This window comes from Lontra canadensis, unplaced genomic scaffold, assembly GCF_010015895.1.
Source record: "Lontra canadensis isolate GAN:19392208 unplaced genomic scaffold, GSC_riverotter_1.0 scaffold12, whole genome shotgun sequence".
Taxonomy (NCBI): Eukaryota; Metazoa; Chordata; class Mammalia; order Carnivora; family Mustelidae; genus Lontra; species Lontra canadensis.
In genome coordinates this window covers 11,006,586-11,030,204 of record NW_022631006.1, presented here as the reverse complement: position 1 = coordinate 11,030,204, position 23,619 = coordinate 11,006,586, and the positions used below count along the sequence as shown (strand labels likewise).

The following is a 23,619-nucleotide window of genomic DNA, read 5'->3' as shown; positions in this document are numbered from 1 at the left end:
CTTCATCTAAGATTTAAACCACCACTTTATAACACTGTGTAGAACTAAGAATTCATTTTCCCAGGGCAACAATTTTTTGGAACCTGAGCCATTTGTGAATTTGGAAGATTGCCTGTTCAGAATCAAATATTTGGTTAATCTCATTAAATAATCTTAAAAGGGTTTAATCATTAGGTAATTTACATGTATCAACCAATTCTACCCTCCTACCATCACCATTCTTTCCATTTCCCTAATTATAACTTCATAAAATTAGTACTTTAAAAAAATTTTTTTTAAGATTTGAGAGAGCGCGCGCAAGTATGCACGCGCGTACAGTGCAGGGGCCGGCAGGGGCAGAGGAAGAGGGAGAAAGAGAATCTCAAGCAGACTCCATGCTGAGTGTAGAGCCTGATGCAGGGTTGGATCTCATGACCCTGAGCTCATGACCTGAGCCAAAATCAAGAAAAATCTATCTTTACAAAATGGATACTTAACTGACTGAGCCACCCAGGGGCCCCTAGGTGCAGCAGTACTTTAAAAAATATTTATACCTTTTATAATTTGGTTTCATCTGTGAAGTTTTAAATTTCTAGATACTTATATTCCTTAAATCTCTGATTTGAAATTAATCAAAAAATATTTTCGGATGCCTAGGTGGCTCAATCAGTTAAGCGTCTGACTTTGGCTCAGGTCTTAATCCCATCAGCCTGGAATCAAGTCCTGTGTCCACCTCCCTGCTCAGTGGGGGTTCTGCTTCTTCTTTTCTTCTACCCCTGCTCATGCTCGCTCTCTCTCATATAAATATTTAAAACACATTTTTCACCTTAAATGCAAGATTTTTCTTTTTGTTTTGAGCAACCTCAAAATATGCTTTATGAATGAGGATTATCATGTACGTTTTTAGTTTTCTTTAAAAATTTTTTGACAAAAAAACATTTAAAAAATAAATTTTAAAAATGTGACAAAGGGGTGCCTTGGTGGCTCAGTCGCAAAGCATCTGCCTTTGCTCAGGTCATGATCTCAGGGTCCAGGAATCGAGCCCCGCATCAGACTCTGCTCAGCAGGAAACCTGCTTCTCCTTCCACACTCCCCCTGCTTGTGTTCCCTCTCTCACTGTCTCTATCTCTGTCAAATAAATAAATAAAAATCTTTTTTAAAAATTTGAGAAATACCATGATATGACCCCACTTAAATGGGAAATACTCAAATTAAAGGAAATAACATGAGTTACCTAAAAAAAAAGTATGATAAGCAATTTCTCAAACTATACAAATACTACTTACAATACTCACTTATTAATTTGAATCAGATAATAGTCAATTACTACTTTACTTTAGGATTTTTCACTTACAGAAATAAAAAAACTTGACTTATTTAGTATAGCCAACAATGTAAAAATAGTCAATCTATAACAAATCTCTTACTTGTTTCTAGAATTAAAAACACTATAGTTCCTTCTGCTAACCCACATAAGTAAATCATAATGCAAATGTGTTTTAGAAATCCCTGGACTGAAGGTTTCCCCATCACTCAAGCTTTCTGGGGGGGAAAAAAAGCCTTAATTATTTTAACAACAACGAAAAAAAAACACAATTCAGTGTGAAATGTCCAGAATAGGCAAATCCATACAGATAAAAAGTAGATTAACAGTTGTCTAAGGCAGGAGAGTGGCAGGAAGCAGAGAAGAAAGCAGAAATGGGGGGTGACTACTAATGGGGAGTACAGGGTTACTCTAAAATTAGACTGTAGTGATAGTTGCAAAACTGTGAATATACTAAAAGCCACTGAACTAAACCCTTTAAATGGATCAATTTTATGGTATGTAAAATGTTTTAATGACAGATTAAAAAACTGAATTAAAGAAAAAATATTTTTAAATATAATAAAGTCTAGGTTCTCCCCATGGGATCTTAGTTTAGTATTAAATAAGTGACAAAACAAAAAGTTAAAACAGAAAATGACATTTCTATTTTAATTTTTCAGTTTTTTAATAGTAAACTCCATTTAACAGCAAGTAGAAGTCTGAATGAAGAATTCTAGAAAACAAACATTTTAGCTCAGAAACTAAAAAATATTTCATTTCATTAAATGATTATCTTTTCATTTAGGAAAGCAAAACTATTAGATATCAGTATTTTAAATGACTATAACATTTTTAATAAATGTCTAGAACTGGGGCACTTAGGTGGGTTAAAGCCTCTTCCTTCAGCTCAGGTCATGATCTCAGGGTCCTGGGATCCAGGCCCGCATCTGGCTCTCAGCTCAGCAGGGAGCCTGCTTCCTCCTCTCTCTGCCTGCCTCTCTGCCTACTTGTGATCTCTGTCTCTGTCAAATAAATAAATAAAATCTTTAAAAAAAAATAAGTAAATGTCTAAAACTATTAATTCACAAAGGATCCCAACAGAAGAGAAGGGGGATATTAGTATATCAAATTTGGTCACCACAGGATGGCTTTAGATCATGTAATAGTGTTGTCTATTTAATCACAGTCAGTATGGATATTAAGAGAGCATTCATGGATGATTTCAACATTTCACCATTTTCCCTAGCAAAATATGCCACAAAGATCACTATCCAGTGTTTCCTTCAATGTATTTACTCAATATCCTTTACAGGTCAAGGTAACAAGTTTCTTTGGAACACAGAGAAAGATACATTCTGTCAATGATCTTTCTTTATAGACAATGAGCATCATGAAAGTCATCACACTCAATCTCAGATAACCAGAAACTCAGGTAACTTGGTCTTATTTCATAAACTTTTCTTTTACTTGACTTCTGATATATTACGCTCTTTATTTCCATGTCACCACAGATTTAGCCCCTATTTTATCTTGTTCTAAAAAATGTCATTTTATGGGGTACCTGGGTAGCTCAGTGGGTTAAGCCTCTGCCTTCAGCTCAGGTCATGATCTCAGGGTCCAACATGGAGCTCTCTGCTCAGCAGGGAGCCTGCTTCCTGCCCTACCCCCAACCCTGCCTGCCTCTCTGCCTGCTTGTGATCTCTGTCTGTTAAATAAATAATCTTTTTTTAAATGTCATTTTATTGCTATTTTTAAGGCGTACGATATTTAAATGTGTTTTAGAAACAGATGAAAGGTAACCAATTTTTAAAATAGCATTTTCAAAAATAAAAAGGAACTCTTACCTGTTTGACATCCCGAACAAGATGAAATAGCATTGGATTAGTTGGACCTTGTTTCTTTAAAGAGAAAAAATTAAAGCAAACTATTATTTTTCTTCTAAAATAATATAACAACTTTTTTGTTACTTATAGGACTTTATGAACCCTCCTGCTCAAATTACATTGTTTTTCAGCTAAATAAGTTCTGTTCATAAAATGGAACAAAGGAAAAGATAAACCATTTCATATTGTCATACTCACCTTTAATAACATGTATAATTTAGGTTATGTTTTATTTATGCAAAAACACAAATTTTAAATCTCACAAACAAACTGGGGTGCCTGGGTGGCTCATTCGTTAAGTGTTTTCCTTCAATTCAGGTCATGATCCCAGGGTCCTGGGATCGAGCCCTACATCAGGCTCCCTGCTCGGCGGGAAGCCTGCTTCTCCCTCTCCCACAGCCCCTGCTTGTGTTCCCTCTCTCACACGTGTCTCTCTCTGTCAAATAAATGAAGTTTTTAAAAAATAAATAAATCACGCAAACTTTGCAAGCTTTTAATTCTATCTTTAATTTACATTTCTTTCATTGATAACGGAGCTGTAGGGGCGCCTGGGTGGCTCAGTGGGTTAAAGCCTCTGCCTTCAGCTCAGGTCATGATCCCAGGGTCCTGTGATCAAGCCCCACATCGGGCTCTCTGCTCAGCGGGGAGTCTGCTCCCCCCTCTCTCTCTCTGCCTGCCTCTCTGCCTACTTGTGATCTCTGTTTCTGTCAAATAAATAAGTAAAATTAAAAAAAAAAAAAAAAGAAAAGAAAGAAGGAAAGAAAGATAACGATAACGGAGCTGTACCCTCTCATTTTTAAAAATTTTTTAAAAAATTTATTTACTTGAGAGAAAGAGAGCATAAACATAGCAGAGAGAAATGGAGAAGACCCTCCACTACTTTGGTACATAATCCTTTAACCTTAAAAAAAATTTTATCAATAATTGATGCTGAAAAGTAACTATCATCTTAATAACTCTGAGTTACACAATTTAAAAAATTACTTGCCTTGCTAATGGGATCAATTTTTATTTTTTATTTTTTTTATCTGCTTTACATTTCAGAGATAAACCTTATTACTTCAGCACAATGAATAATCCTTTTAATTTTTTTATCTGTTTGCTAGAAAAGAGTAGAATGCTAACAAAGTTCAATCTAATTCTGCTAGATACTATTAAAAAAAATGGGGGAAAATAAAGATATACTCCCTACTCAAAAGAAATCTACAATCCACAGAGAAGATATAATTGTCCTCAACTAACTATGCCAATGGATTCATGGAGGCAGTGGCAGGGCATTAGAACTACATTCTAAATAATGAATAAAATACCAGTAAGTAGAGAGTAGCTGAGAGAAAAACACACACCAGCAGTATGTAAACAAGAAAAGCTTTTTTTAGAAGTTTTTATTTTTGGGAAACAGTACATAGGCAACATAATTGAAACATCCAGTATGGGAAGGTGGGGTGGGAATAAAAGGCCAATTGATAAGAGTTAGCTAGGGCAAAATATCATAAGCTGAAGAAATTTGGAAATCAAGCTGAGGGCTTGGGTATTATTCTATACACACCGGGGAGCTAGCAAAAATTTTTTAACTGGTGGGGGGCGTCTGGGTGGCTCAGTGGGTTAAGCCTCTGCCTTTGGTTCAGGTCATGATCCCAGGGTCCTGGGATCGAGCCCCGCATCGGGCTCTCTGCTCGACAGAGAGCCTGCTTTCTCCTCTCTCTCTGCCTGCCTCTCTGCCTGCTTGTGATCTCTGCCTGTCAAATAAATAAATAAAATCTTAAAAAAAATTTTTTTTTTTAACTGGGGAAAGATATGGTAAAACATAGGATTATAGTAACTAGTTTAAAAATGATTTGAATAAAGGACAAGGAGATTAGATTACTGAAGTGGTATGACTATTATAAAAAAAGTACAAAGACAGGAATGAAAAGGAGGAGATAAACAGGCAGGAACTGATGAATGAACAGAGCTTTGCAGTGAAGTCAAAGTTAGAAAGCAAGGATTTGGTTAATAGTTTACCTCAAAATATAATACAATTATATTAATGTTGTTAACAAGGAAAACCAGTAACAAGGGCAGTATTTACTCTCTCCAATGCTAGACATGTGAAATGAGAAAGGCTTTGTAAAGGTAATAGTTTTCAGGAGCTCTTTAGAAAAAAAAAAGAAAAATGGTATGCAAGCTAAAAGGTGGATACCACAAGGTCATGAACGTAAAAAACAAAAAGGAGAAAAGAAAAAACAACGTGTAGTTTCTCCTTTAAGAAAAGGCATAAAAAAAGAAAAGAAAAGGCATCAAAAGAAGTTTGGTGTAACAAATGACTACCAAGAGGAAAAAGAAGGAAATATAATAACTATAATTAAGAATCTGATCATAGGGGGCGCCTGGGTGGCTCAGTGGGTTAAGCCTCTGCCTTCGGCTCAGGTCGTGATCCCAGGGTCCTGGGATCGAGCCCCGCATCGGGCTCTCTGCTCCGCAGGGAGCCTGCTTCCTCCTCTCTCTCTCTGCCTGCCTCTCTGCCTACTTGTGATCTCTGTCTGTCAAATAAATAAATAAAATCTAAAAAAAAAAAAAAAATGTTTTTTAAAAAAAAAAGAATCTGATCCTAGGGGCGCTTGTGTGGCTCAGTTGTTAAGTGTCTGCCATCGGCTCAGGCCCTGATCCCAGGGTCCTGGGATCAATCCCCACATCGGGCTTCCTGCTTGGTGGGAAGTCTGCTTCTCCCTCTCCCACTCCCCCTACTTGTGTTCCCTCTCTTGCTGTGCCTCTCTCTCTGTCAAAGAAATAAAAATCTTAAAAAAAAAAAAAAAAAAGAAGAAGAAGAAGCTGATCCTGATCCTATGGTTTTAAAAAGGGGTGACAGGAAGGAATGGAAGACAAGGTTAGTAACAATTTACCTCCTTCCTATGTGACTATGGTGACAGGGAAAATCTCCAGAAACAAGGAAAGGGTTTCAGACTGTCAATCCACCCTAAGACTGGCTTTACTTCTTCCAAGTAACAAGCAAATCATTAAAGGTTTTAGCAGTAAAATTGGGTATGTTCAAGCAAAATGACACTTGCCAAAGGCGATAAAGCTTTTAGTCAACAAAGAATTTTAACATGCACTTACTGTGTTATAAAGCTCTTCCAGTCTAGGAATGGTAAGGAATTTATGCATGCTTACTCCATTTTCAATAAGAAGTTTCACAAATGCAACTCTATCCATTACAAGAGCATCAAGCATAGCTTGTTCCAAGGACCCAACCTAAAAGAATATAAATGTTAATTAATATGTTTCACAATCCAATTACACAAATAGTTCTAAATACAAGTCCATATTTGTTCCTGAACGGTTTTAGAACAAAATTGAAAAGCTGCAAAATAGGGGCTCTGGGGGCTCAGTCAGTTAAGTGTCCAACTTTTGATTTTGGCTTGGGTCATGATTTCAGGGTTGTGAGATCAAGCCCCGCATCTGGCTCTGTGCTGCACGTGGAGCTTGCTTAAAATTCTCTCCTTCCTCTGCCCCTCCCCTACCTCAAAAGAAAAAAACCACACACAAAATAGTAAAAGGCAAGGGCTTAAGGTATAAAGAGAATAGAAGAAAAGACCTCTACAGAGTAGCATTCCCCAAAGAACATTTCATAAGCAGTATGTCTGCAGGAGAGTTACACAGGGATTAAAAGAGAGAGAGAGAGAGAAAGAGAATCCATCAAGTAAATTTAGGGGAAAAATACCTTAGAGCAACAGTTCTTAATGTTTAGGAAAGGTTTCTTTGGAGGGATCATTTCAATAACTGAGGGCGCCATTACTAACATTCAAAGGATACCAGAGATCATACAACATGCCAGACAATTTCACTCAAAAGGAACTATCCCATATCTCACACAATTTTGTTATCCTGTTAGATGTTCATGAATAAAAATACAATAGTTCTGCTTTACATATAAACACAAAGTATTGTCATGGTTTGTTTTACAAAATGAACTTTCCAAAAATACAACTACCATATAAATTAGATAAGATGGTACTTAGCCTTCTTTAGAACTTTAACAGAAATTATTCACTATTAGAGAAAAATTACATCTCCTAATAGGAACACCATCTGTGCTGTTTGAGTTTAATGTAACACATGTGTATCAGTCAACATTTACAAGCTATACCTTTCAAGTTTTTAGGGACTCTTTATATAGATTTCAACAAACTCTGAATCAAATGCTATTAAATTAATGGAGACACAAATACAGAGATTTCATTGAGTATTGTTAAGAAGGGATATTTTATTAATAGAACATAATATATTTAATGTTAATATACTTTATACATATACCATATGATAAGAGAAAACTTTGTGGTGAAAAATCAGTATCAAAATGATTGTTTTTTTTTTAACGTCTCGTTTTTCAATCTCTGTCTTCAGAAGTTTACTAGACACCTGCACAATTTCTACAGACTAGCTTCTACAACATTTCTTTCTCCAACCTATCTTCTATTTTCATCATTCAGCAAAGGATTTGGTCACAAGATCTTTTGAAGGATACAGACTAAATGCAAACCTTATACATGATGGGTTTTCAAGATGAAAGATCTTTTTTCTGCAGTATTTTTTTAGCACTTGGTTCTATGTGATAACAAGGGAAATATTCTGACACTGCACTTAAAGATGAGGCCAAACTAATTAGTAACAATGTAAAACTTTTTTTATTTTCTCATACTGACAACTGGTAATTAATCATGGCATGTTATTCCTCTTAGTTAAGAGTCTTCATCACATACAAATAATTCTGATAAGTTATTTCTTATTCTAACATTAACTATTTTTACTCTAATTCTTATTTGGTCTTCTTCCTGCTCTTTCCTTGGTCCTGTACTTGTAGTGGGTGTTTTTCTGCTCCCATGGAATTTAAGAACCAACAATATTCCTGTATTAGTGTGCATCACAACTGCAGGATTTACACTGATTCTACATAAAGTAAGTGCAAGTATCTAATTACTTATGCCATCTATATGTTGCATTCTTAAGCACCTCTGCACTGAGTATTTTTATTACAAATCACTTTGATTTGTCTTTATGACAATAGGGCATTGATTGCCTTTTAAAGTTTGTATAGAAAGGACTCAATGAAACTCAATTTTCATATAATAAAAAGGTCATGGGGCGCCTGGGTGGTTCAGTGGGTAAAGCCTCTGCCTTCGATTTGGGTCAAGATCCCAGGACCTGGGATAGAACCCTGAGTTGGGCTCTCTGCTCCACAGGGAGCCTGCTTCCTCCTCTCTCTCTCTGCCTGCCTCTCTGCCTACTTGTGATCTCTGTCTGTCAAATCAATAAATTAAATATTTTTAAAAATAATTAAAAATGTCATAACAAAACTGATATGTTCTATATGAATTGAACAAAAAGAAGTGTTCTATCTGAATTAGGTTTATAACCACTGCCTTAAAACAATAAAGCCTGACAAAATTTCCACATCTGAGAAAAAAAGATTTAAATAAAAAGTATCTATTTTGTTCCACATTTCTTCATATAGTCGGTGCATTCTGAACTCCCAAAAAATGAAGAGTAAAACAACTATGCTGCAAATTCTAGCATGAAGGAAAGCACAAAATCAAATAGATAATACTGTGCAGAACAAATCCACGAGATAAACCACATATACACAGAAGATAAAGGCTTTGTCCAAGCCTTTACATGTGAGATTAAAAAACCCAATGAAACTCTTCATGGAACAAAAGGTTGGTTTACTGTTACAGTTTTACCACAGCTGATTAACATTAATTTTTTTCCTCTGTAGTCCTGTAAGAATGGAAGTGACTTTTTTATTATTTATAGGAAACACATTTCCATGGTTTAAAAAAATAATCAAATACTAAAGTGATATAAAAGGAAGCTTTGTCTTCTCTGGCCCTCATCTCTACAAACATACCCCCATAAAAACAGTTTTCAGAAAGGTTCTATGGCTACATAATGCCTGTAGATACCCCTGAATGTATATCTGTCGATAAAAAGAATTTGCTACAATGAAGTTTATGCTATGTACACTTTTCTGTAATTTTCTGTTTACATTTTGTAGACAGATAAGATCTAGCTCATCCTCTATAAAAGACAAGGTAAAATAATCCAAGGTGGGGATGAATATTTATTTTGCCAAGCTTTCTAGTGATTCAGACATGTAACAAAAATCTGTCCAGTGTTTACTATGCCAGTCTGTGAATACAGCAGGTTAACAAAAATATTTTTTAATATTCTTGCTTCTATAAAATTTGCTTTCTAGAAGTAAAAAGAGAAAAAAAATAGCTAAGATATATGATGATAAATGCTAAAGGAAAAAATGGCAAAAAACACAGAAAATGCTATCACAGGGGAGTACTATTAAAGAAGGGATGGGCGCCTGGGTGGTGGAATTGGTTGAGAGACTGACTCTTGGTTTCGGCTCCAGTTCTGATCTCAGTATCATGAGATGAAGCCCCCAGTCAGGCTTTGCACTCAGCATGGCATCTTCTTGGGATTCTCTCTCCCTCTCTTCTCTGCCCCATCCCCACCCACACCCTAGTGCTCTCCAGCATGCTCTCTCTCTACAGTAAAAAAACCTAAAATAATAAAATTTAAAAATAGGGTGAGGACACCCAGATGGCTCAGTCAGCTGGGTGTCTGCCTTGAGCTCAAGTCATGATCCTGGAGTCCGAGGATCGAGTCCCGTATCAGGCTCCTTACTCAGCAGGGAGCCTTCTTCTCCCTCAGCGTGCTGCTACCCTTGCTTGCTCTCTCGCTCTCTGACAAATAAATAAATAAAAATCTTAAAAACAAAACAAAACAGGGTGAACCATAAAAGCCTAATTGAGAAGAACATGTTTGATTAGAAACCAGAAAAAGAGGGGTGCCTGGCTGGCTCAGACAGATGTATGCAACTCTTGATCTCGGGGTCGTGAGTTTGAGCCCCACAATGGGTGTAGACGTTACTTAAATAAATAAATGTTTTTTATAAAAAGGAAATGAAAAAAAAGGAATCAAGTCCAGGCAGGCATCTAGAGGAAACTGTTCCAGAGAGAAATCAGCAAGTATCAACATCAGGGGAGCATTCTTGGTATGTTTTAAGAACATACCAATTTATGGCGACATAAAAGAGTGCAAAGGGAATAGTATTAACATGTAAGGTAAGAGAGGTAGTAACAGGGCAGAAGATATGAAGCCCTACAGGCCACCATAAGGGCTCTGGATTATCATCTGCATAAATGTGATGTGATCCATCTTCTGTCCAGAGGGAGAGGAACAATAAAAACATGGAAACCAAACAGGATGCTACGAAGCAATATAGAAGGGTGATAGTAGAATGGACCAGGATGATTTAAAAAAAAAAAAATGGGTGTTTTGAAAGTAGATCTAAAAACACTTACAAATGGAATTGGACTAGAATATATGAAAAAGAGAAAATAAAAAAATGACACCAAGGTTTCTTATCCCCCAAACTGGGAAAAGGTTGCTGCCATTTAGAAATATGGGAAAGACCACAGAAGGAACTGGTCTAAATATCTAAGATAACACTGTAATGAATTCTCTTGTACACAGAGGACTATTTCTTTTTTTTCCCTTCCACCCCCCGCTCCCTTTCTTCTTTTAACCTTTTGACCCTCTTCATCCATCTTCCCCATTTCCCCACCCCTAATCTATTCTATCTGTAAGCTTGATTTTTCTTTTTTACTTCCACATACAAAAGAGATTATATGGTATTTTATTTCACTTAGCATAGTGATCTCAAGGTACATCTATGTTGTTGCAAATGGCAAGATTTCACTCTTTCTTATGGCTGAATAATATTCCATTATATATATACACAATTTCCTTACCCATTCATCCATCATGCCAAAAAACAATGTCTGAATGGATTAAAAAAAACAAGACTCATCACCTATATGATGCCTGCAAGAGACTCACTTTAGATGTAAAGTCATAGACTAAAAGTGAAGGGACAGAATAAGATATTCCATACAAATGGAAACCAAAAGACAGATGGAATAGCAATACTTTTCTCAGACAAAACAGACTTTAAAACAAACACTGTAATAAGACAAGGTATTACATAATAATAAGGGAGTCAATCCAATAAGAAGATACAAGATTTGTAAATATTTATGCATCCAACCCAGGAGAACCTAAATATATAAAGGAAATATTAAAAGACACAAAGGGAGAAAGAGACAGCAATACAGTAATGGTAGGATACTTTAATACTACCCCCTCCCTATCTATCTATGATAGATAGATCATCCAGAGAGAAAATCAGTAAGAAAACACTGGCCTTAAATGGACTTAACAGTTATTTACAGAACACCCACATCCAAAACCAAAGAACACATATTCTTGTCATGTGAATATGGAATATTTTTCAGGATAGATCATATGGTAGGCTATAAAACAAGTCTTAGTAAAATTAGGAGAACTGAAATCATATCAATCATCTTTTCAATGGTATGAAACATACAGTGGTATGAAACCAGAAATTAGTTATATGAAAAAAAAACCTGGAAAATTTACAAATATGTGAAAATTAAACAACATGCTATGAACAACCAATGAGTCAAAGAAGAAACAAACAAACAAAAATACCTTGAAACAATTAAAAATGGAAATACAACATACCAAATTTGTAGAATGGACCAAAGTAGTTTGTTTTTTTTTAAAGGTTTTATTTATTTGACAGAGATCACAAGTAGGCAGAGAGGCAGACAGAGAGAGAGGGAGAGGGAAGCAGGCTCCCTGCTGAGCTGAGAGCCAGGACTCGATCCCAGGACCCTGAGACCACGACCCAAGCCGAAGGCAGCGGCTTAACCCACTGAGCCACCCAGGCGCCCCGACCAAAGTAGTTCTAAGAGAAAAGCTAATAGCAATAAATGCCTACCTCAAGAAATCTCAAAAGTCTCAAACACCTAACTTTACACCTCAAGGAATTAAAAAAAGAATAAACAAAACCCATAGTTAGAAGGACATAACAAAGATTAAAATAGAAATTAATGAAATAGAAACTGAAATAACAATAGAGAAGATGAAACTAAAAGCTGATTCATTGGAAAGATAAAAGGTTGAAAAACTTTTAGTTAGACTCACCAAAAAAAAAAAAAAAAAGAGAGAGGACTCAAAATCAGAAATAAAACAGGAGATGTTATGGCTAATACCACAGAAATACAAATGATTATAAAAGACTACTATGAATGATTATACACTACAAAATTGAGACAACTGGGCCTTGGGTGGCTCAGTTGGTTAAGTATCTGCCTTCAGCTCAGGTCATGATCCTGGGGTCCTGGGATTGAGCCCCAAGTCAGGCTCCCTGTTCAGCAGGAGTCTGCTTCTTCCTCTTCCTCTACCCCTCCCCATTGCTCATGCTTTCTCTCTCATGTTCTCTCTCTCTCAAATAAATAAAATCTTACAAAAAAAAAAAAAAAAAAAAAAGGACAACCTACGGGCTCCCTGCTCTGAGGGGAGCTAGCTTTTCCCTCTCCCTCTGCCATTCCTCCTGCTTGTGCTCTTTCTCTCTCAAATAAATAAATAAAAGCTTTAAAAAAAATTGAACAATCTAGAAGAAATGGCTAAATTCCCAGGAAAACACAACCTACCATGAGTGAATCACAATGAAATGAAAATGTGAATAGACCAATTACTAGTAAGAAGACTGAATCAATAATCAAAACCTACCAACAAATAGGAGAGCAGAACCAGACAGCTTACTGGTGAATACTACCAAACATTCAAAGAAGAATTAATTCCAATCCTCTTAATCTTCTCCAAAAAATACAGGAGGAGGAAACTCTCCCAAACTTACTCCATGAGGCTAGCATTATCCTGATACCAAAATCAGATAATAACCCAAGACAATTACACGCCAATATCCCTGATAAACACAGATATACAGGCACTATTTCTAAGACTTCTTTCATTTCTAGGATCCTAAATGGATTTGGATGTTATAGAAATGTTAACTAAACTAATTCTTCATTTTAGGCAGGCATAAAATGTCAAGTTAAAACACAGTTCCAGCAAATACTTTATTATTACACAGCATAATTTAATGACATAGTGTATGTAGATTATTTACATACCAGCCACTGCTGTCCATAAACAAACACATGATTTTTGGCAATGTCAACTCTATCCCATGCCAACGTGAGGATGAGCTGGTCAAATGCAGATGCATTAGTGCCTTATTGAATAAAGAAAACAGTTGACAAGTTCAATTAATTTATCTCCATTAAAATGTGAACACTTATGAATTCCCCCTCTTCCCTTTTAATTAACTTACACAGCTCATTTCAGTCACTGTTCAGAGGTAGCCTGCCTCAGAGAGGTAAGGTTACCCCAGGGCTGAGGGCTTCTATTTTCCAACTACAGAAAACACACAGCCCTCATTCATTCCAAACAATTCAGAATGCAGAACAGTAAGAATAAAGCAAAGATGATCTCTTTCCATCACTGAGATAGTACCATGTTAAGATTATGAAAAACACACTTACAGGTGCTTTTCTGTACATATATAAATTCATACAAATACTTTAAACTGTCTAAGCAAAAGTGATACTATACAAAGTATTTAGTAGCCTACTTTATGTACCTTAACATCATACCTTAGTTTTGTAGAACAATGCATACAAATTTATCTTATATACATATTAATAATAACTTTTAGAGGTGAAATAAGTTGCTTCAACAAATACTCTAGTAGACATTCAGGTTAATTTTTTATTGAGTATATTTTCATGCACGTGCTTGATTATTTAAATGGGATAATTCTGTAGAAGCCAAAACACTGGGTGAAGAATATATACTTTATAACTTTTGATATACTGCCAAAATATGCTCCAAAAAGGTGATACCATCTATCAATGGTTTAAGAATACCCAATAGCGGAGTAAAATGCTTCTGTATTAAGATTCACTTTGTTTTAATTATAATATTGACCATCTTTCCATATTTTCCCTAAGCATTTATATTATTCCGCTAACATCTTTTACATAAATTCCAACTCATTTTTCCATGAGGTATTCATCATCTTACTAATTCATTTATAACAACTTTGTGGTGCCTCCAGATTCCTATTCCTTAATTTCTTCATTTATAAAATGAGGAGATAAAAGGAAATCTGTCTTTTCGGGTTGTTTTGAGAGTAAATGATAAACAGTATAAACAGTGGCTAGCAGAAAGTAAGTATATAGCAAATATTAGGTGTTCTCATTTTATTTTTTGTATATATGCAATCCCATTTATCGTTTCTGAATTTTCTATTACTTATTATGTCTTGTTCCCAAGATGTACATATATTTTATTATAGTATTTTTAAAATGTTTGATCTACTGGCAATTTATCATGGTCTAGTGTTTGGCAAATTCTTGTGAATGACAACAGCATAGTGTCCTCTTGCTCTGCTCCCGCCACTTCATTGTATACTTGGAACTTTCAAGTACCCACCCAGATGGGACACAGTTTCAGCTTCTAATTTTTGGTAAGATTTTTCACTGTAATTCTGTTTATCATTTGGATGTCTCTGGCAAGATGAGAGGACAACACAGTTCAATGTGATGTGCACTGACCCTTTGGTCCTCAAAGATACCACTAGCTTTCTTTCCAAACTTCCTTTCAGAATGAAAACAGCATGTTTAAGAATGCTTTAATTTCTATCCATCAAGACCTCATTACCTTTAAACACTTGCTTTCAGACAATTAAAAATGTGAAACATTCTTAATACTATAATTAAATGAGTCTGGTGACAAAAACCCTGCTAGACATTAAAAAATTTTTTAAATTTCTACAAGACAAAAACAAAAACCCATTTACTGTCACAGAAAGCTACCACTGTGCCTTCCACAAAGAACAATTATTGAAAAATTCAGTCCTAAACATTTACCTATACTGAAAAGTCCTATCTTACATAAATAGGCTATAAATAAGATACTAAAAATTTAAAAATTCTTAAATCTTACCTTTAAGCAGTGCAGTGAGTATTGCTACATCTATATCTTGATGTTCATCTGATCCAATATGGAAAACTGTGATCTAAAGATCAATTCATAGTATTATACCTTTGTATTTTCAAAGCTAAGTAATAAGGTATATAAAACAAAAAGTAATTTCCAACTACCTGGGAGATACAGTTTTTTGGGGCTTTGATCAGAAATTACTTCATTTCAAACAAAAATCCCCACAAAATTAAAAAACCTATAATTTACCAAATAAAAATGGCAAGTATCCTAAAAATATTTAGTTTCACATTATATTCACTTCTTGACCTATCTTAGGTCCTTTACTAGAGTAAGCAACTTATGGCCTAAGACTACAGATTATGTGTCTGGGTAAATCCTGATGTTCTTTCTACAGAGTGAACATTTAATTCAAGTAATATATATGTTTATGTTCTTGAATGAAAAATGTTTTCTTCAATCCTTTTACTGGAAATTTCTTTCAATTATTTTAAGTAAAATGCCACTTGAAAGGTTTTTATCTAATAACATTCTTCATAAACTGAAAGACTATTACAACCCCATACACACTTTGCAACTTTATTGTGTACAAAAGGAAATGCATGAGAAACAGATCAAACCATGTCATCATCTATCTATCATCACTGTTAAAAAATTTTATCTCTGAAAATTAAGCTCATGTTTAGATAACTGAAATTAAGCAACACTGATCTTTAATTTGAGCAATCAATCAGAGTAAAATAAACTTTTTTCCAAATATATTCTTTGTTTTTTTGAGACTTTTTTCCCCAGTAATCTCTATACCCCAACGTGTAGCTCGAACTTACAACCCTGAAATCAAGAGTTGCACTGTTCTACTAACTGAACCAGCCAGGTGCCCCTCCAAATATATTTTCGAGAAGCCAGAGAGATAGAAAATACTCTCTACAGTTTTTCCTTGGTTCTAGATATACTCTGTTGAGGCCCGTTATTAACTTGCCCTCAAACAGAAGTGCAGTCTATGTCTCAATACCATATAAAAACCATAATCCTTCTCTGATATCACTCTGCTTGAACAAAACAATAAATAACATCTTTACATGGTTAAAAATATTTTACAAAATTTTAAATCCAAATTAAAAACAAAAGTATTTCCGGGCACATGAGTGGCTCATTTCGTTGGTTAAGTGTGCAATTCTTGGTTTTGGCTCAAGTCATGATCTCACAGTCGCAGTCACAGGATCGAGCCGCAGGATGGAGCCCCACATAGGGCTCCGAGCTCAGTGCAGATTTTGCTTCAGATTCTTTCTCTTTCTCCCTCTCCCTCCTCCTCTGCCCCAAAGCACTTTCTAAATAATTTTTTTTTTTTTAATTTGAAAGAGAGAGAGAGAGAGAGAGTATGAGAGGGGAGAAGGTGAGAGGGAGAAGCAGACACCCATGGAGCTGGGAGCCCTATGTGGCACTCGAACCCAGTACTCCGGGATCATGACCTCAGCCGAAGGCAGTCATTTAACCAACTGAGCCACCCAGACACCCTAAAATGAATAAAATCTTTTTTTTAAAAAAGTACTGGGGTCCCTAGGTGGCTCAGTTGGTTAAGTGACTGTCTTTGGCTGAAGTCATGATCCTGGAGTCCCGGGACTGAGTCCCACATCAGGCTCTCTGCTCAGCAGGGAGTCTGCTTCTCCCTCTGACCCTCTGCTTCTTGTGCTCTCTCTTTCTTTCTCTCTTAAATAAATTTTAAAAATCTTTAATGAAAAAAAAAAAAGTATTTCGGGGCACCTGGGTAGCTCAGTGGGTTAAAGCATCTGCCTTCGGCTGGGGCCATATCTCAGGGTCCTGGGACTGAGCCCCACAACAGACTCTCTGCTCAGCGGGGAGCCTGCTTCCTCCTCTCCCTCTCTCTGCCTGCCTCTCTGCCTACTTGTGATCTCTGTCAAATAAATAAATAAAATCTTCAGAAAAAAAAAAAAAGTATTTCACCAACATGTTTTGAATGAAATAAAAAGTCTTATTCTGCTGGAATCTACTTACAAGCTCCTTTCTTTTCATGCACTCCATCAGTGTCTGAAATAAATGAACTGCTTCACTCTGGCCAAAGTTAAATGTTTTTTTGATGGTTGAAATAATATCCGGTTCTGCTGCATCAGGAAGATTGCTGGAGTGAGAGGAAACCTAACTTAATTCACTGATTTCAATTTCTATTATTTGTAGAATCTAATATGAAGTATAAATGAATCCATATAAGACCTTTAGAGACAATGTATTAATATTAAATACTTGGCCCTGAGTGAAATATTGTCCCTTATAAGACTCCCAACTATACTCCCCTATGGGGGAAAAATAAACGGGAGTTATTTTTCTCTTTAAATTATTTTAAATAGTTTTACAAGGCACGTGTTGCAACAGCACTACTCACATTTTATAAGATACTCTTTAAAGATAACTTTAAGATATTAGGGTGTATTAAAAAATACTTTACCAAGATGTCTTACACATGAGCACATTCATATATTTCTCTTTTCCTCAACAGGTAATATATTTATATGGCTCAAAAATATGATATTAAACATAAAAATGAAAATTCATCGTGAAAATCCTTCCTACTATCTTCATCCGCCCAGTTCCATGTCAACTGCTTTCCTTTTTCCATGTATATACTTTGGTAATTTCCCCAAATCGTACATAGATAACAACACTTCTTAGCTACAAACTATTGTTATGTAGATACACCATCATTTATCTAGCCTTCTTGACACATTCTATTTTGTTCCAGTCTTTTACCTTTATAAACATCGTAATGAGTAACTTTCATGTTTTTAAAAATGTATTTCACATGTATGAAAAAGTATATCTGTATAAACAATTCCTAGAAATGGAACTAAGGGGTCCAAAGATATATGCCCTGTATGACAGATCTTGCAAAACTGTCCTCTGTGTAGACTGTTATACTTTAATTCATTCCAATAATGTATTAGATAAGCTATTTCCTCGAACTATAAGGTATTATATTAAACTTTAAATTTTCATGTTCATAAAATGAATCTAATACTCTGAAAACCACAAGCCTCTATACATAGCTATTGAAATCTTTTTGTAATCACACACTTACCCTCCCTCTTCTGTTTGTTTATGAATATATGCTAGGAGATCTGCAGCTCTGCCCGTTCCTTCACAAACGACGACTGGAACAGGAGGACTTTCTTGAAGATATTCTAAAACTGTGAGGATAACATTTGGCCCGCCCTCAAATATAAGTGCCACCACAGGGACACCTTGTCCAATTCCTTAAAAAAGTAAAAGGTTACAAGATATTAGGCAAAATACAGTCATTTAATCTTATTTTTTACTTAATCAAAACACAAAATAAAGAGCCAAAATAAAATTTCTTTTAAGACTGTTTTGACTTCATGTCAAACATTCAACATGATAGCAATCTAGCCTAAGTAAATCAAATACCGAGTGAAGTCTGTTCTAAATGACAAAGTTAGAAGATACAATATATGATTAAGCACGCACCAGAATTTACATTCACTGAAAAGTAAAAATTATTTTGTATATTTCACTCATTGAAATCTTCACAAGAAATTTATAACATCGGGGCGCCTGGATGGCTCAGTCATTAAGCGTCTGCCTTCGGCTCAGGTCATGATCCCAGGGTCCTAAGATCGAGCCCTGCATCGGGCTCCCTGCTTGGCGGGAAGCCTGCTTCTCCCTCTCCCACTCCCCCTGCTTGTGGTTTTTTTTCTCACTGTGTAGCTCTGTTAAATAAATAACTTAAATCTTCAAAAAAAAAAAATTGAAGTCATTCACCTTTAAAAAAAAAGAAGAAATTTCTAACACCAATTCGTTTTTTAGTTTTTATTATTTTTTTAAAAGATTTTATTTATTTATTTGACAGAGAGAGATCACAAGTAGGCAGAGGCAAGCAGAAAGAGAGGAGGAAGCAGGCTCACCACTGAGCAGGAAAGCCTGATGTGGGGCTCGATCCCAAGACCCTAGTATCATGACCTGAGCCAAAGGCAGAGGCTTTAACCCACTGAGCCACCCAGGTGCCCCTTTAGTTTGTTTTTAAAGATTTTTTTTGAAGTAATCAGTGGGGCTCTAACTTACACCCCAAGATCAAGAGTCACATGCTCCACCCATTAAGCCAGCCAGGCACCCCAAGTCTGCTTTTCAATAATGAATGAGTTGAACTTCTTTTTTTTTTTTTTAAAGATTTTATTTAGTTATTTATTTGACAGAGATCACAAGTAGGCAGAGAGGCAGGCAGAGAGAGAGAGAGGAGGAAGCAGGCTCCCCGCTGAGCAGAGAGCCCGATGTGGGGCTCGATCCCAGAACCCTGGGATCATGACCTGAGCCGAAGGCAGAGGCTTTAACCCACTGAGCCACCCAGGCGGCCCTGAGTTGAACTTCTAATGTGTATTTGTTTTTATTCACTTTTAAAATGTGTATTTCAGATTTCAAATGCACTGAAACATTAATATAGAAGTTAACGACAGAGTCAGGATTACATAAATGGAACGGATCAATAAAATCTAGGACCTCTTCAAGAATGACAGAAAAGATAGTGAAGAATACCAATTTTTGTTTTTATAATAGCCCGCAATGCAATGAGAGAATGTGAAATGCAAGTAACTGTAGGATTCTAAAATGGTCCTGAAGTTTAGGAGAGGATATGACTCCATCATATCTGAATGCATCACTCTATAATTTTGTATTTCTATTTCTTTTGTCAGAGAGCCCACCTTCTTGGCGTCCCAGGATTATAAAATTACTTCTCTTTGAAAGAAAAATCTAGATGTTGAACCAGAAAGTATGACTGTGGATGGAACGGAAGACAAGTGTCAAGAATACTAACTTTCAAGACCTATCTACTGGGGATCCTGGGTGGCTCAGTGGGTTAAAGCCTCTGCCTTCAGCTCAGGTCATGATCCCAGGGTCCTGGGATTAAGCCCCGCGTCGGGCTCTCTGCTCAGCGGGGAGCCTGCTTCCCTCTCTTTGCCAGCCTCTCTGCCTACTTGTGATCTCTGTCAAATAAATAAAATCTAAAAAAAAAAAAAGACTTATCTACTAAAGCGTGATACCTATTCATGTTATAAACTTTAAACAAGATGATTCTTACTTTGCAATGAAGTATTCTTTTCTCCTATTCAATCGTGAATTTCAAGTCATGTATTAGAATATATCACACATTACAAGTATTTCTGAAATCCTTGGGCTGCAATAGGATTACATAGCAACAGAGCTTCCAATGAACCTCTGTGGCTTTGCAATCAATATCTGAGTACCCTATTTGGCCTCAGACTTCTTGCCCGAAGTCTTTCTATTTTGTTTAACATCAGTCATTTTTGTCGTTTTGTATGTTGTCTTGCTACAAAAGGAAATGAGCACTTTAAAGAACCTTTTTAGAATGTTACTGGCCATTAATATACCTAGAATTATTTCAACAATAACAAATTTATAAGTTTTCTTACTAGCGTGAATTCTTTGCTGATTAATAGTTTTTTCAAGTTCTCTTCTCAATCTGACTTCTGCCCCATACTTTCCAACAGTGCCATCATCCACCAATATGAAATGGGAATGCAGATTATTCAGAACATTCAATTTGCTCAGAGGGTTCAACAAGGTTTGATAAGGAGCAACCACCTAAAAAAGAGCAAATATAAGAGTTAGTGGGCAGGCTTAAATATAATATAGAGAAAATATAAACTTTGAAATAATCTGTAAAGGAAAATAGGAGGTAAAATTCTATTTACAATATAGTAACAAATAGAAAATATCAAAAAGTATGTCTAAAAGCACAAGTTTTCAACCCAGCTGATGATTAATCAATAATGGGACAGACCATACAATTGTATTTCAACTCTTATTGCAGAATACATATTATTATTTTATCACATGCAAAGGAAACAAAATAAATGAGTATATAGCATAAAGAAATGGTTAGGTTATTAATGAATAAAGTGCAATATACAAAGGACACTGAATAAGAACAATCTAATATCAATTATATTTTTCTATTTTTCTAGCCCTCATAAATCTTTAAAACTGATATTAGAAATTTAATCTCACTTAAAGTGATCGTTATAATTCAGTAATTCCTTTTCAGTACTCTCTTGATAATTATAATCAATTCACAGTCCTTAACCTACTGAAATAAAATGCTAGCATTTGATTACTACTCTTAGTGACAGTAAAATTAATTCTTAATCTCATATAGTCATTAAAAATTTAATTACAAAGACTGGCATGATTTGGAAAAGTATGAAACAGTTACAGAGAAAGGCCAAAACCAAAATGTACTAATACTATAATGACAATTATTTATACCTATAAATGCATTTTTGGAAGGATCATAAGAAAACCTCAGGAAGAAAGGGAAAAAAAAGAAAAGACCTCAGGAAAGTATTTCTCAAACATAATTTGAAAAGTATGGTATGATCGTGAATAGTTTAAGGTAACTTGCACTATTCTTGCTCTAATTTTGTTTATAGAAGTTCAAATATAACAAATTTTTAAAATCATTCTTACATCTCTCCCGACAAGATCATTTCTGTTTTCAATCACGCCCCAGGGTGCTATTCCAATAGTGCAAATCTTTCGAGATGATCTGGAAGCATGTTCTTTGAGGGCATCACCAACATGTTTTGCCACACCTGTTCATATAAAATTCAGTTACTTTATGTGAAAGTAGTTACTGTTTTCAGAACAATCCTGTAACATTATAATTGTTGATATTTTTCTTTACACAAAGAAGATAAAAATCAACAAGGTCCAAAAGACAAACTTACAAAAGAAAACACAAGGACCAAAAAGGAAACAAAAAAAAACAAAAAACCCCACAATGTCAAATCACTACAACTGCCTGAAACACACGTAAAAGTAACTTTTACCATGTTGTTAGGCCTAGTCCTCTCTTAGATTCCTCCTGTAAGTAACTGTAGTTTTTTGTTATTGCTCTACACATCATCTAAAAAAAAATGAAGAGTATGGCTCAGGACCATAAGCAAAACACACACACAATAAGCAACTACAAAAGTTGTCCAACTGAATCGAAAATTAGAAGAAAAGTAGAAAAAGACAATTCAAAAGAACACAGGACTCCTCATTATCACTTATGGGTTGAATTGTATCCTTCCCAAAATTCGTATGCTGAAATCCTAATCCCAGTACCTCAGAGTGCCGTACCTTATCTGGAGACAGATCCTTTAAAGAGGGTGTGCTTTTAAAAATGAGGCCACTAGGGTGGAACCTAATCCAATGTGCCTGGTGTCCTTCTAAGAAGGCAAAATTTTAGACACAAAAAGAGACACCAGGAATGCACATGTATGGTGAAGAGAACACAATGAGAAGGTGGCCATCCACAAGCCAAGGAGAGAGGCCTCAGAACAAACCAAACCTGCTAACATTTTGATCTTGGACCTCCAAAGCTGTGAGAAAATAATCTTGTTTAACCCACCCAGTCTGTGATATTTTGTTATGGCAGCCCTAGAAAACCAACACAACACTCAATTGGGTTTTTATAATGCATGAGATCTCATTCCTCACCTGGATTACGGAAAGAGCATCTTCACTGGTCTTCCAATTGCTGCCTTGCCTGTTCACAGTCTATTTTCAAAACATCATCCAAGTGATCTTTGCTCTTGTCAACTCTGCTTAAAATCTTCCCTTCTTATTCAGAGTAAACGCAAAAGTGCTTATAATGGCCTATATGGCTTTATATAACGATGTGCCTATTGCTCCTGCTATTCATCACCCTACCCCACCTCACCCCATCCCATCCCCTACCGCACCCCATTAACTTTCCAAACTCATCACCTAGCACTCCTTGATCATTCCACTTAGCTACAATGGACCCTCCTTACCATTCTTCCAACACACCAGCAGTTTTTTTCTCTTTTAAATGCTCTGCCTCACATTATCCTTATCATGCACCCTCATTTCCTTCAATCTCTACTTAAATGTCACCTTATTAATGAAGTCCCCTCTACCATCCCTCACCATCCTCTCTCTGTATTTCATGTGTCCCCATAGCACTTATCACCTAACATATAACATATTTAGTTATCTGTTTATTATCTGCATCTCCTCCACTAGAATACAAGTTCCATGAAGGTAAATACTTTCTTTGTTTTGTGGGATAATATATCTTCAGCAGCCAGAAGAATGCCTGACACACAATGAGGCTCAAAAACCAGCTGTTCATAAGGAATCAGATGTCTGCAAGTTAACTTAAATAATAACTACATTTTACTTTAGATATTAAAGTTAATTTGCTTTTCTTTTCTTTTTAAGAATTTTATTTATTTATTTGAAAGACAGTGAGAGAGAGCATTAGAGAGAGAAGGTCAGAGGGAGAAGCAGATGCTTTGTGGAGCTGGGAGCCCGATAAAGGACTCGATCCTGGGACTCTGGGATCATGACCTGAGCCAAAGGCAGTTGCTTAACCAACTGAGCCACCCAGGCGCCCCCAATTTGTTTTTCTTATAGCTAACCTGTATATGTCACAGAGAAGATTTGAAATGAAAAATTATAGTATTA

The 23,619-nt window shown here is 35.8% G+C and overlaps 1 protein-coding gene across 6 annotated transcripts in view; it reads right to left on the bottom strand.

Moving 5' to 3' along the window:
* Positions 1 to 23,619, bottom strand: part of TRPM7 (transient receptor potential cation channel subfamily M member 7) — a 116,176-nt gene that overhangs the window by 55,959 nt on the left and 36,598 nt on the right. For all 6 annotated transcript variants that reach the window (XR_004382556.1, XM_032856499.1, XM_032856497.1 and 3 more), the window contains exons 6-13: positions 21,610 to 21,734; positions 20,553 to 20,724; positions 18,188 to 18,362; positions 17,110 to 17,233; positions 15,100 to 15,172; positions 13,224 to 13,324; positions 6,265 to 6,399; positions 3,130 to 3,183 (exon numbers count right to left, since the gene is read on the bottom strand). Coding sequence is in view for 5 of the 6 variants with exons in the window: in XM_032856499.1 (XP_032712390.1) it covers positions 3,130 to 3,183; positions 6,265 to 6,399; positions 13,224 to 13,324; positions 15,100 to 15,172; positions 17,110 to 17,233; positions 18,188 to 18,362; positions 20,553 to 20,724; positions 21,610 to 21,734 (959 nt within the window). In the remaining variant the exon portion in view is untranslated. The remainder of the gene's footprint in view (positions 1 to 3,129; positions 3,184 to 6,264; positions 6,400 to 13,223; positions 13,325 to 15,099; positions 15,173 to 17,109; positions 17,234 to 18,187; positions 18,363 to 20,552; positions 20,725 to 21,609; positions 21,735 to 23,619) is intronic.